This window comes from Zootoca vivipara, chromosome 2 (genome assembly GCF_965207765.1).
Source record: "Zootoca vivipara chromosome 2, rZooViv2.hap1.1, whole genome shotgun sequence".
NCBI lineage: Eukaryota > Metazoa > Chordata > Lepidosauria > Squamata > Lacertidae > Zootoca > Zootoca vivipara.
The window spans coordinates 53,629,003-53,643,995 of record NC_142584.1 but is presented as its reverse complement, the minus strand read 5'-3'; the positions used below and the strand labels follow the sequence as shown (position 1 = coordinate 53,643,995).

The 14,993-nt window shown below is 39.8% G+C and overlaps 1 protein-coding gene across 7 annotated transcripts in view; it reads right to left on the bottom strand.

Annotated features, from left to right (window-relative positions):
- ACSL6 (acyl-CoA synthetase long chain family member 6) overlaps positions 1–14,993 on the bottom strand; it is a 95,572-nt gene that overhangs the window by 6,588 nt on the left and 73,991 nt on the right. For all 7 annotated transcript variants that reach the window (XM_088661889.1, XM_060271680.2, XM_035105421.3 and 4 more), the window contains exons 13-18: positions 12,846–12,980; positions 10,653–10,748; positions 9,556–9,628; positions 3,643–3,731; positions 1,353–1,469; positions 240–383 (exon numbers count right to left, since the gene is read on the bottom strand). In XM_088661889.1, the coding sequence (XP_088518015.1) occupies positions 240–383; positions 1,353–1,469; positions 3,643–3,731; positions 9,556–9,628; positions 10,653–10,748; positions 12,846–12,980 (654 nt within the window). The remainder of the gene's footprint in view (positions 1–239; positions 384–1,352; positions 1,470–3,642; positions 3,732–9,555; positions 9,629–10,652; positions 10,749–12,845; positions 12,981–14,993) is intronic.

Below are 14,993 nucleotides of genomic sequence, written 5' to 3'. Positions count from 1 at the left end.
AGCGAATGCTGTGCTCCTCTCTTTAAACTATGTATCTAGCTGCTGAACTTACCGGTACCTGCTCAGCAGGTAACAGACACCAACATCTTGTATCCATTTTGCACATTATTAAATGGAATAAAGATGACACCTTGCCTGTTCCTAAATACAACCCCACCCAAACCCAGGAAACAATACATAAAATGGTATAAAAGGCATGACCAAATTTCAAGAAATGTTTAGAAAATGGATAGCGTTACCTGTAAACTATCTCCATGCACGTATATCTGGGCGACAGGCTCGCTGCGAATGTAGATATTCTCAATTTTCTCTGGTGCAATGTATTCTCCCTGAGCCAGTTTAAATATATGCTTTTTTCGATCAATTATTTTAAGTGTACCATTCTGTGAGTAAAAAATAACATAAGAATGTAAGAAGAGTCTGGCTGCTGGATCAGACCTAAGGCCAATTCAGTCCAGCATCCTATCTCCCATAGGGGCCAATCAGATGCCCAAGGAAGCCTGCAAGTGGGGACACACTTATGCATCAGCAAGTAATCACGTAGAGCTATGGAAAAGTGAGATCACCTTGCCTGCAACTCAGCTCCAGTCTACTGGGTCCCTTTTGAGCTGCAGATTTCAAACAGATTTCAAATTTCTCCGACTGCCCAATGAAGCTAAGGTCAAATATCTATTAAACCTAACAGAAAGTGGCAGGCCCAGGCATAGTAGAACCATGGGCAGTGAGGGGGTTAGGTATAACATTAATCACAACAACACAAAGAACAGCAGTGTTGGGATTTAAACAGGTTTTGGGGTAGGTATTGGGTGGGTATCCTGAACTCAACCAGCCCAACTGCTGATTGATGATTGGCAGGGTTGATTAAGGTTATGGGTCACCCTATGATATGTATCATATCCAGGCAAACCCCCAAAACACCGTTTGGGGTGTTATAGCCCATTAGCTCCCAAGCTAGACATCAGAACAAGAAGTACTTCCCCCAGGCTCCCATTAAGGGGATACCCTGTGACCATGGAGCAGGGGAGGGGCCTCCACCCCCACCCATATAGACTGAGGATCCAACCCAATGCCTTATCTACCAGTAAGTTGTGACAATTGCTATGAGTTAGCCCATAAACCCATAAAATAAGGCCAGGGGAGGGTTGGAATCTGAAGGGAACCAATGTTGGAGCTGAACCCTGATGTACACAGACACTTGTATTTCAGTATTGTGCCACCTTTAATTTTTATCCACCGCTATACTGTACTCATGATCTGACGTACACATCAATGTCTAATTCACTTATTCCTTTGGTCAGAGGGACTTGTAAACCTGCAATCTTAGTGTGCAAAGTTAGCATTTCAGTACATACGTGCAACCACTTCCCAACATCTCCAGTATGAAGCCATCCATCCTTGTCTAAAGCTTCCGTGGTTCTCTCTCTATCTTTCAGGTAGCCCTTGAAAACGTTTGGACCTTTCACACAAATCTGCAAGAGATAGATCTGCTGATACACTGCAGGCTAGACATCTTTTTTAAAAAGAGAGACTTAGGCCAATTGTTATAACTTCACACAAATGATGAATATATAGGTGAGTCTTCAAGAACCTCAGCCTATGGATTAGACTGATCCAGACAAGGAACTCTTATTTTATAATCACGTGCCACTGAATAGTGGCATAACACTTTTCTGGGGAGGGGAGGGCCAACCACACAAATATACAGTTGGCACCACTGATACAAGGCGGGAGACTTTCAGGAAGCTGGACCTGTGAGTTCTAGAAGCACAGCTGTTTGCCTATGAGGACTCTGTGCCAACAATGAGTAGATTGGATCATGTGTAATGCTTCCTGAGTGAAGGTTTTCTGTTCTATCTGAGCAAAGAACAGCCGACGTATGATGTTTTGTGATATTTGGGTTTATTTACAAATCCAACTACCTGGGCTGTATTTTGGAGAGGCTATATCAGATAGTTGTTTTAATTATTACTTTTTAATGCTCCCCCCATTATATCCTGTAAAAATGATGCATGAGAAAGCTGCAACTTTTTGCTTTGTTGTTTTTATTGTACTGCAGTTTGCAAAATAAAATTATGTATTAAATAAATATATGCAAGTTAAGCATAGGGGGAGGTAGACAGCTTAACATTCAACAAAGCCTGTCCATTGTTCCCATACCAGATTGCCAGAGAAAGACACCTTTCTTCCTCCTCAGCTGCTGTTAAGTTTACAGCTCCAAGCTTTCTCTGTCTGCAAAACTCCAGTTGCTCTTCTGTTTCTTTCTCGCATGCACATATTTTGCTTACAGTTACACCATCCTCAGCTGGGTGTTAAATGTGTGTTGTCATATCAGACTGTTGCAGCAGAAAGAGTCATGTAGAAGACTTAAGAAATGCCTCATGGCATAAGCTTTCATAGTCCATAATAACTTATGCCCTAAGACAGGCATCCCCAAACTGCGGCCCTCCAGATGTTTTCGCCTACAACTCCCATGATCCCTAGCTAACAGGACCAGTGGTCAGGGATGATGGGAATTGTAGTCCAAAACATCTGGAGGGCCGAAGTTTGGGGATGCCTGCCCAAAGACTATGAAAGTTTATGCTATAACTTATTTGTCGGACTTTCAGGTTCCACTCTTCATTGCCCCCCCCCCGGCAATTCAAATTATTCCAGAGAGAACCAAGAAACCATCTTTTAATGATTAACCGTTTTTTTGTTCAAAACCAAACTGTGCTTCCCCTTTATCACATACACAGCCCAACAAGACAACGACAAAAATCCACCAACAGCATACGAATCAATATGGCTAACCTGATTCAAAACGTCCACCCACCCCACTCACACATGAAAACAAAGCTCACCACAGCCAATCACAAACCAACAACCACACCCTAGGCCAACTCCAACCTCTCTCACCACCAAAGGAACACAAGCGAATAGCAGAGAACCTGCCACAAGCAATGCTGACACAAAACCCCACGCATATATTAAGTAAAACAGAAACATCCCCACCCCCACTCACCTTTCCTCCCTTTTCTTCCTAATATAACACTAATGTCTCAACAAATGAAACTGATCTGTAAAAATGTTACTTGGGGAGAAAAGAGAGGCTCATACTTTTGTAAACCAATAAAATCTTTAATAAAAATAATTTTAAAAACCAAACTGTGTTCCTGCATTCCTTCAAAGCAAATCCACAGTAATAGTCCTATTCACAGTAATCAGGTAGCAGCCTCATAACAGCCAGCCAGCAGGACAAGATGAATGTCTGCTCCACTGCTACCATCTTACTCCAAGGATGCTGTATATATTCCATTGTGCCTGTTTTCCTTTGGCTGTTCATCCTAAACTAGGCTTCTAAGGAGTTATGTCATGAACCTTGTTCCTTCCCAGCTCCTGTCAGTTCCAGGAATTCTTGTCACTACCCTGCATGAAGTTTGGATCATCAAGACTGAAATGAAAGAATGAGACCTAATGCCCGACTTGCTTGCCTGCCTTCCTGAGCACCAGAGCAAACTCCTGCACCTGAGCTTGTTGGTCATGTCGAGAAATATATATCTTTGCACCCTCCTATCTCCTGTAAAGGAGTGACAGATCTTGCCTCTGGAAAATGGTTCATTGGCTTTTTTAAACAGCAAAGAGTTCAGGAAGAGTGCATATTACCTCTCCTTCTCCTTTAGAAGAAAAGTAATTTAGTTCTTCAACATCCACCAGCTTGATTAAATTACAGGGCAAAGGTGCTCCAACATGACCTGCAAATCACAGAGAGATGATAGTTTATAAAGTTGCAAGGTGCCCTAGAGATCATTAGGCAAACAACCTGCCCAGTGCAGGATCTAATCCCTTCGCATAGATTTATGAAAGTGACAGGGCAAGTTCACAGTGCTCGCTGGTGAAGGAGACTAGTCTGCAATTGAGTTGCTGGCTTCTTTTTTTTTTAAAGAAAACCTTTATTGATTTATACGAATAAAAACAGTAACAAATAGCAAACATTGCCTTTGTGTAATCCAAACATATTACCATAACACGAAACGATAAAAATGACAAAAAGAGGAAAAAAGGAAAGGAAAGAAGAGGAAAAAAAAAAAGAAAAAAGAAAAAGAAAAAAAGAAGAAGAGAAAAGGAAAAGAAAAGAAAACTAATGTCCAATAAGGTAGGTTACAACTTCCACCGCTTCTTCATACAGTTACGTCCGTGATATATAGCCTGTCTTTTTATAAATAACATAATTATATCGCCTTAACAATTCGCAAACCATCTAGTTCCGATTCTCGTATCCGGCAAGATCATTCAAGGCACAACCAAATTTTGGTCCCCTTGCCAAATTTCCCCAGATAGTCGTTTAAGCATTCCCATTGCTTTCTAACTTTATTTTTAGGTTTTTGATGAATTATATCCGTTAATTTAGCCAGCTCTAAATACTCACACACTTTATCGACCCATTGTCCTTTAGATGGAATGTTGGTACTCTTCCAATTGCTGGCTATTAACAATCTTGCAGCCGTTGAAGCATACAAGAAAATACTTTTTTTTTCACTCGGTATATTGTTATTCAAAATACCTAATAAATACATTTCTGCTTTTTTTGTAAATGAAATTTTTAGTAATTTTATAATCTCCTCATGGATTACTTCCCAGAAATTTTTTACCATCGGGCATGTCCACCATATGTGAAAAAGGCTACCAGGAGCTGCGTTGCATCTCCAACATTTGTTACTTAGAGATTTATTTATCCTGGCCAGTTTCTCCGGAACCATGTACCACCTATAATGCATCTTTATGTAATTCTCTCTTAACGTATAACAAGCAGTAAAGTTTATATCTTTTGACCAAAATTTTTTCCAATTTTCGTATGGAATTTCGTAGCCTAGATCTTGTTCCCATTTTACTAACCATTTCCCTTTTTTTTCTTCTTCCTGTTCTTTTTCACCTAGCAGCTTATATACTTTAGCTATAATCTTATCGTTGTTTAGCAATATTTCCTTTTCAAATTTGGTTATTTGGGTATTAATTCCTCGTGTTCTAACATCTTTGTCATATGTAGCTTTCAATTGGAAGAATTCTAGCCAGCTTATCCCTAAAGATTTTAACACCTCGTATTTTTTTAGGTTGTTGATCCCTTCCTTGTTTTCGGTCAATTCTCTGTAAGTCGGCCACAATTTTTTCTTGTTACACCTCAGCGTGGCATTTGCCTCCACTGGGGATACCCATCCGGGTAGTTTGTTCATGATTTTATCTTTAGTTCTATCCCATACCTCGAGCAGGGCTTTCCTCAAGATGTGGTTTTTAAATCCTTTGTGTATCTGTGCCTTCCCATACCATAGGTAGCCATGCCACCCAAAAACCTTATCCCATCCCTCAATGTTCAAGGTTTCTGTGTTCTGTAGAAGCATCCATTCTTTAAGCCAGCTCCAGCAAGCTGCTTCATAGTATCTTTTTAAGTCTGGGAGCGCAAATCCTCCATTATCCTTTGATTTTATTAAATTTTCCATTTTTATTCTGGCCTTCTTCCCCTGCCAGATGAAGTCAGCAAGGTCCTTTTGCCAGTCTTTAAAATGTCTAAGTCCCAAGATTATTGGGATATTTTGAAAGAGGAACATTATTTTTGGTAGGACCACCATTTTTATCATTGACACTCGTCCCCAGATTGACAATCTTAGTTTACTCCATTTAGCCATACTATCCTTAATTTCTTTCCATTTTTTAAGATAATTGTCTTTAAGTAAATTGGTGTTTTTGTTCGAGATCCAAATTCCCAAGTAGTTAACTTTTTTCTCTATTTTAATTCCCGTATTCTTTGCTAATTCTTCATTGTCTTTCTCCCTCATATTTTTAGTTAATATTTTAGATTTTTCTTTATTTAATTTGAACCCCGAAACCCTACTAAATTCTTTCATCTTGGTAAGCGCTTTCATGATGCTTTCTTGGGGCGTTTCTGTGACTATTATTAAATCGTCTGCGAAAGCTTTCGTCTTGTAACATGTTGGGCCCAAGCTGATGCCTTTGATCTCTTTATCTTTTCTTAACGCTGTTAAGAGTGTCTCAATTACCATAATAAACAATAGGGGAGACAGGGGACACCCTTGTCTCGTCCCTCTTTCTATATTGAAACCTCCCGTAATTTCGTTGTTAATAATTATTTTTGCCTTTTGTTCTTTATATATATTCCATTTAGTATTTTATTTCCCATTTTCAGGTTTTCGCAGACATTAATCATGAAGGGCCAGGATACACTATCGAATGCCTTTTCCGCATCGACGAGTAGCATCGCGATTTCAAGGCCTGGTTTCATATCAACATATTCCAAGATATCTATAATTATTCTGATATTGTCTTTTATTTGCCTTTGGGGGAGAAAGCCTGCCTGGTCTTTGTTTATTATTCTGCTCAAGAAGTTTTTTAATCTGTTCGATAATATGCTTGTAAAGATTTTGTAATCTATATTTAATAAAGAAATTGGCCTGTAATTTTTTATAAGTTTCGGATCCGCATCTTTTTTAGGAATTAAGGTAATAAAGGCTTCCCGCCAGGATTCTGGTAATTCTCCCTTGTCTAATATTTCATTCATTATAATTTGGAGTTTGGGTGTTATCACATCTTCTAGTTTTTTGTAATACTTCACCGGGATCCCATCTGGGCCCGGTGATTTCCCTTCTTTTAAATTCCTAATGGCTCTTTGGATTTCTTCTTTTTCGATGTCGGCATTTAGAATTGCATATTCTGTATCATTAATTTCAGGTAAGTTGTTATCAAGTATGTAATTTATGGCTTCCTTTTTATCGATATCCACCTCTTTGTATAAATTCTTGTAATAGCTCACAAATTTATCTTTGATTTGGTCAATGTCCGTAATTTCCTTTCCTTCATCTATTATATTATTTATTATTTTATTAGCCTGTCTTTCTTTTATCGCCCAGGCTAACATTCTTCCGGGTTTGTTTGCCTGCTCAAAGTATTTTTGTTTTGTCCAAATAATTTTTTTCTCGACCTCTTTGTTGACCAAATCCAACAAATGTGCTTGCAATAATTTAATTTGTTGTTTTATTTCGTCATTTTTTGGAAATTTAACCAATTCTTTTTCTTTACCTCTTATTTGTTCGTTAATTTCTAAAATGTTTTTCTGCTTTTCCCTCCTTATCCTGCCCATCTGTTGTATCCCAAACCCCCTCATATAAGCCTTACTTGCTTCCCATATAATTTTCCTATCTGATCCTTGGCTTTCATTTATCTCAAAAAATTCCTTGAGCGTCTCCTTGGCCTTAATAACCCTTTGTTCTTCCCTCCATATCTCATCATTAAGCCTCCATCTCCCCTTTGTTTTACTTTTAAATTTTAATTGAATTATTACAGGGTTATGATCAGAGACTGACTTATTTAATATTTCGGCCTTATCTAGATGTAGTGTTAGTTTCCTTGAAATCCAGATTGCATCAATTCTTCCTCCCGATTTCTGTGCATCCGAATAGTGGGTAATGTCTCTAACATTGGGATTTTTGATTCTCCAAGCGTCATGCAGGTCGTAGTTTTCCACAAATTGAAAAAATGATTGAGGGAGTTTACCTGATTTAATTTCTTTGTCCCTGTGCGTTCTATCCAGCTCTATTGAGACCACCCCATTTAGGTCTCCCATCACTATCATATTATCTCCCATGTGGTCCCATAAAGCCTCTTCTACCTTTTTAAAGAATTCATCTTTCTTGTCGTTGGGGGCATAAATGCCCACTATTATTATTTTTCCTTCTCTTGTATGCGTTTCTACTCCCAATATCCTACCCTCCTCGTCCTTAAATAATAGTTTTGGTTTTAGCACTCCATTTATGTACATAACTATCCCTCTTTTTTTTCTGTACCTGAAGATATAAATTCGAGACCCAGCCTGCTGTTTTTTAGCACTCTTATATGGTTTTGTACAATATGCGTTTCCTGCATACAGATTACGTCCCATTTCTTTTTTTTTAATAAACATTCTGTCTTATTCCTCTTATATTTACTATTCAATCCGTTTATATTCCAAGAGATGCACTTCAACATGGTTGCCCTTTATTATATATATAATGAGTTCTATATTACTGCCCTATATCCACCTGTCAAGTGGTAACCAGGTAGATACAGAGGGATAAAAAGGAGGATAAGCCTAAAAAATATCAGTAAACAATGAAACAATGTCAGGCAAATCACTCTCTAGATGAAAATTAAAAAATAAGAAAAAAGAAAAAACAGAAACAACAAAAAGAGCAAAACGTAAACCGTTAACAGAAAAATGTAAGCAAATGTAAACAAATAAGATTCCTTTGTAAGGGAAAGAAAAAAAAACAGAAAAAAAGCTTTACTTTACAAATGCTAAAAAGACTTTCATTCCCCACAGAATTACTTGCTGTCTCCCTTTGCCTCTGGTAGTTTCTCCCCACCTAGCTCGTCCCAGTATTTTCTCCAAAATATTTTAGTCTCCTCTACTGATCTATAAGTTCGTTTTCTGTCTTTATATGTAAATGTAATCCCTTCCGGGAATTCCCATTTAAACCTAATGTTATTTTTCCATAACGCCGATGTTATGAATCTATAGTTCTCCCTCTTTTTCAAAATTCTGGTAGGCATCTCTTTCTTTATCTCGACTTGTGTTCCATCGATGTGTAGTTGCTGGCTTCTTGCCAAGGAGACATTCATCTTTTTTAAAAAATTAAAGTATAACAAAAGTAAAATGACTACAGCAAATTATTATCATAAAAGTATCTGAACATTGCTGAAGATGCAGTTTTATTGCTAGTGTATTGAAAAATAATAATTGTAATTAGGAGTGAGGGGAAAGAGCACATATAACTCTTTCTAAGGACAATCCAAGGGAGGAAACAAAATCCAGACAGGGCCACAGATTATCGTAAGTCACAGAAGCTGGGATCTAAAGAAATGATATACGCATACTGATAAGTAGCATTTGTTTAGGCTGAGCACAGCTGTTGTTTCAGTGAGAAAAGGGACAAACCACGGATTGGTTTTTAAAGCTGCTTGCCTTTTTGGCAGTGAAAAATGCTGAGCCCAAAGCTGCAAAGTATACCATGATTACACATGTCATTCTCCTGCACACACATACATGGCATCTTAGGATTCTGACCTAATTGTTTTCAAGCTTAAATAAGCTAATGAAACTTGCATTATAAAACAGAGTTTCTTGAGGGACTGCCTTATTCCTTATATACCTAGTAGGTCACTGCATTCTACAGGGGTTTACTGTATCCTTAAAATCTCTGAAAGCCACAGTATTTCAAAGCAGAGTTTTCAGTGTAGCTGCTCCTGTTTTGTGGAACACTTTTCTCTGTTGGGTATGAAAGGTGCCCACTATGTGTAGTTTCTGGGGGGAAATGGTAGACATAAATGTTTTGACAAGCTTTTCCATCTGGATGAAAAGGTCCCTGTCTTTGATGTTCATTTTGTATTGTTTTCACAACTAACTTTATTTGGCCTTTGTATTGTTTTTACAATTATTCTTAGCTGTTTTTATTCTTTATCTGTGAATCGTTTCGCAATGCATAAAAAGGCAATTGATTACTTGATGATTCTGTACCCTGCCTGGTTTATTACCTGATGTCCAGTCCCCTGGAGTAGTGAAGGTACAACCAGCTGTGCATTCTGTTTGACCATAGCCTTCATAGACCTGTCAAAAGTATGTAAGAAAATAAGAACAACTTTACTGGGTCAGACCAAAGGTCCATCTGGTCAAATCAGATGCCTTTTGAAAGCCTTCAAGCAGGACAAATGGACAGCTGAATTCTCCCACTTGTGATCCTCAGCAACTGGTATTCAGAGGCATAACACATTAAAGACAGAACAGGTATTCAGAGGCCTGCATCATTTAAACAAGATGATGCTAATTTCACCATTTTATTTGAAGGCAAAAAAGAGAGAGCAATAAATACTTTTCTCTCCAGTGTTAGACTCAGGAAGAACATAATCTAAATTACAATTGTGTACAATAATAGCTTATGATCGCTGAATTTAGAGATGGAGAAAGACATTAAAGATGGAGGAGAAATATCTCCTTTGTAGGAACTCTGGGAGCAGCTGAAGAGGATGCACTTTGGAACTTGTACTGCAAGCTAGGAAATGAACCAATTATTGGTCAAGTTTAGTGCTACAGGCCCACACTTGAAAAGGCCTATCGGTGGTTGCTGCTAAAGAAAAAGGAATGACACCGCAAGCTGGTTTTGTCTTACTCAGCATCCCTGCCACCTTGAACACCCATTAAAGAAGGGTGGGTGCATCCAACTTATTTCTTAAAACGGGAGATCTTCAGTTGTATTTAGGAAACACAGGGGCATCCAAGGATGGGGGTTTCCCCTTAGACAGAACTGGAAGGCAGACAAATTTGGCCCCAATCCATCTATAGTACCTTCCCCACCTGATTGGAGCCGTAAATTAAAATCTAGGCACAAGTTTTGATCAGATCTTTACCATTAGCTTATTACTTTTGTAAGGGACTTACTGTACATAAACATGGCTTTTTATATGGTCCTAATACTTAACTCTCCCTATTTCCATTATGGATGTGTTTAGTTCCTACAGTGGTATTAGTTAATACCACAGCTCATTTTTAATAACCTAGCTTTCCCCTAATGGTAGCAGAACGTCTAGCTAGGAAATAAAAAGTGCAACTGGATAAATGTACAGGTGAAACATACCTGACATCCTAGGGCTGCTCGAAGGAAGCCCAGAACAGTGGGAGAAGCAGGAGCGGCTCCTGTTACAATCATCCTTACACAGCCACCCAGGCTTGCCTGTTGGGCAAAAAGAACTTTGAAAAAACAGCATATAGCATAATGAAGTTATTGTACATATTTGCACAGTATACTTTGGGCTTTCAGGGACAGCAAAGATCAGCCTACCCGTTAGATCTAATCAAATAGTTTATTCCTATATTTCCAAACCTCTTTCCTCTTCCACATTTATGAAGTTCACACTGCATGCTGGAAGTCTGCTCCCCTTCCTGGGGGGACAGTGTTGTGGGAGGGCATCCAGGACCTCCCAGTAACTCAGCTGTGGGTGGAGGGATGCCGCCCCAAGTCATAGGGACTCCTGGCCACATCACGCCCCCCAGCTGGCCAATCAGGTTGGCCAGGGGCATGGCCACTAGCCAATTAAGTTGGCGGCGAGCCTTTGGGGCTCGAGTGGCGGTTAGGCATTTGGTAAGCCTTTTTATGGGAGGGGAGGTTGTTGCCTCCGCCTGCCCCTTCACATTAAGGGTATCCTGTTAAAGGGATCTGGGTGTGCGGATCCTGTCCAAAGCCTGGGCGTGCCACGACCCCATCGGGGACCCTGGGGGTGATCTTAATTGATGTATACCATAGGGTTCCCCCTACTGGTGGTTTACTCTTATGATACTCCCTGCAGAAAGGCAGGAGTCAGGATATAGTCCGATTTCACCCAATGCCTAAGCCAAGCCGCTCACATCTGTAACCAATAAAGTTGTGGCCTGTTTTATCCCATTAACCTAAACATGCGTGTCTGTGTGTTTATTATCTAATGGAACTGCGGGTCCCGGGGCCTCGCCACGCAAACAACGACATTCCTGACTTTGCCACACATAACACACACACACCTCAGCCTATGTTCTGGGAGAAATGGGGTGGGGTGGGAGGGTTGTTCTGAATCCATAATATGGGCTGTAGAGTATTCTGTTTTCATGTCAAATAAAACTGGATTGTCTGTATCCTGCGATGGTTTTGCACTAGCAGAAAGTGTACCCTCATGCAAACCATGACATCCAATTTTCATGGATTCCTTCCCTACCCACTGCAGTCCCTGCAAAGCTGTTCCAAATATCATGGGATAAGGTACAGAGGTGCAGCAGGTAGGAACAATGGGTGAAAATTGGATGCCCCGCCATACAAAATCATAAGCATTTTCTACTACTGCAAAGCCACAGCTGGCTACAACCTTGTATTTTAGTGTCTTGCTTTTAATTTTTTATCATTATCATTTTTTTGGAGGAGCACACAATTGGTTGGAGCAAGTACTGTTGAGTAAAACTCTGACTAATGTATTTGAGACCTTCTGATAGACTCTGAACAGGATCTTGCTTCCTACTGGTCCAAGCTTTCCTTTTGTGTTTCTAGTAATGGCTTCATTTCTTGCCTCATGCCCTGCTCCCAAATGTGCTCTGGGGGCTTGAAAGTAACCCCAGAACAGCACACAGGGGAGCAGGAATGAGATAGTTCTATCAAGTAAGCAGAAATATATTTGCCGATGAACAATCTCCCTAGAGCCACATTAAATTCTACTTTTTGTCTGCGAATTTTCACAATAAGAGGATCAGGATTCTATAAGAAGAATGGCGTCTGTTTGGGGTCTCTGTTCACTCCAGCAATCCTGAATTAGTCACTTTGATAGCAACATTTCCTGTGATTTTCACAGTTTAGTTTTATGCAAGCTCACAAGTACCTAAACAGCTGATAGAGAGTGAAAGATTAGTTGACTCATAAGCAAGTTGCTTCTGTGTGTTGCAAGGACAGGGCAGTGCCGTGGCTCATGCCTGAAAATTAAGTCAGGGATTCATCCAGTTTAGATTAAAATCCAGACTGGAAGAGACTTCCTGGTTTACTGCCAGTAAAACTGTTGCTAGGGAGCAAAGACCCATTCAGTGACTGGGACCCACTCAGCCCAAGGTTTGTTTCCAGTCATTTGAATAACAATGGCATTCAAAGGCCTCACCCATAAAAATTGCTGCTGGGGCCAAAACCCAAACCTCTACAGGGCAAGAAGGCTCCCTGGGAAAGGTTGCCTCCACCCCCATTAGCAATTTTTCTAGTTTCATTTACAATTTCATTTTTGTAACGGGTTCCTTGCACAAGTGCCCATTTTTTCCAGATCCTTACCTGTATTTTATTAAAGAATAGTTTATCCCACAGGCTGTCATTTCTGATTATTCCACTTTGAACTTCTGCCTTTTTACGCTCGGCAGCAAATTCCAGAAGCCAGCGTTTCAGTGGGGTGTCTGCTTGACTGAAGATCTAAGAGAATGCAGAATGGCAGGGCGTGGGGAGAGAGAAAAGATTGCGCAGCTTAAAAGGGAAGCGGGACCAAATTTATCACTGGCATAAGCAGACAGGGCTCCACAGATGCCAGCAGTATAATTAATTGTTTGAATTAATCATAACTATACCACTGCTAAAAGTTAACAATAAAGCTCTTCTGCTGCAATTCACTTTGAATTATACAAACAAAATCACTGAAAAGTATGTATAGAGACTAAGGTATCCCAAGGGCTTCCATTGTGTAATTAGCTTGGCATAGCTATATAGAATTATTGGGGATATTGTAACAACAGAATAGAATCATCTGGCTGCTGCAGAGCAGTTCCCAGTCTGTTAATGAGCTAATTGTGGCTGGTTGTTATTTTTATTAATGTTTTATGCAGAGGCAATTATGGCAAATCTCCATGTCAAACCAACCTAAGATTCATCAGAAATTATATTATAAACAGCCCCTAATGAAAAAAATGTTAGGGAGTGGAAGTCAGACTGCTTTCACATTGCCGTTTACAGCTTCAAGTGTGTTGATTCACAAGCTCCTTTTTCTGCTTGCAAATCCATTCTTAGGTATATAATGCTGGTACACAGCAAAGACGTGAAAAAGCAAAGAAATGTACAGGCTTCGGCAGCCTACGGGACACATTCCTTGCTGAGGGCCACATTCCAGGATTGGGTGGGGCCACAGGTGGAAGTGGGCAGAGCAATAAATATACCGGTACATGTTATGATTGACTGGTTTCTACACATACACACCTTTCTTTATTGTCTGTCCAGATAGGCAAGAGATTTCACTAGAATTCAGCCCCCACCCCCACCCCGAAGTATTTTACTGTCAAATGTTGCAGTACGATGTACACATGCTTGCCTTCCACATCTGATTTCATTAAAGAAAAGGAAAGAACGTTGAACCAATTTCCAATCAAAAAATATATAAATTGTATCTAGAAGTCTGTTTTGTATCTAGGGGGGTAGATACAGAAAACCTAGACGAGAACTGGGTACCAATAATAAACGTGTATCACATTCATAGTATCCGGGTAGTATCCAGATATGACAGGTAAATCAAGCATAGTGCAGTCATAACGTCATTAGAAGGGAAAAAAAAGTAGGTCAACTCTTAACAGACACTCCTGAAGCATCTGTGGCAAATTTGCTGTTGTGTGCCTTTCACAGCTTAGCAGCACCCCATGCATGTAAAGCACCAATCAGTTCTTGGTGAGAGCTGGGAACATATTGATGACATCACCTTGCCCTAGTACACTTTCCCCGCCTACAAACATAGCACAATCAGAGTGCTGGAAAGAGTCTACAGTGGCTCCCTGTCAGAAACTTCCCATGGCCCAGTAGTGAGGAGGCTTGCATTTAGAAACTGGAGGCTGCTCAGGAGAAAGATGCTAATTCCCCGCTCACAAATAGCCCTAATAACACTGCACATGACACTTTAACACTTGCTTTTTCCAAGTCGGTGGAAAGGGAGCTTCTCTGATAAAGCAGAGTGGATGCTGCATTGTTTGTATGAATATTTTATTACGTAATTTTGTGCTTTTCTTGAAATCGCTTTAAGACTCCTTTCCGTTGTATGAACCAATACATTATTTTAGTAAGCAAAACAGCTATGATTAACAGACCATGCCCACAAGTCAAAGCTCACCTTCTGGGCATCCTGCTAGCAACAATAATCTTCAGGCATATAGAAAAGCATAGGTGGTGGAACTAGAGGCACAAGTTTCTTCTGTTCAGTATCCTATCTGCTAAGCTACAACATCAGACAGAAGGGAGACTCATACTGGGGATGTGCAAGTTATACTGATTACATGTTATAAACAGTAATGCACAAAACTAGATCTAACTTGGGAGTTCATTTCACTTCAAATGTGATAACTCTGAGTAAGTATGTTACTGCTGGTTTACGACAAAGTGGAAAACAAAGCAGCCAAAGAATTTAAGATGCAAAAAAGAAGTATTCAGTAGGTCCACTTAACTTCATTGGGT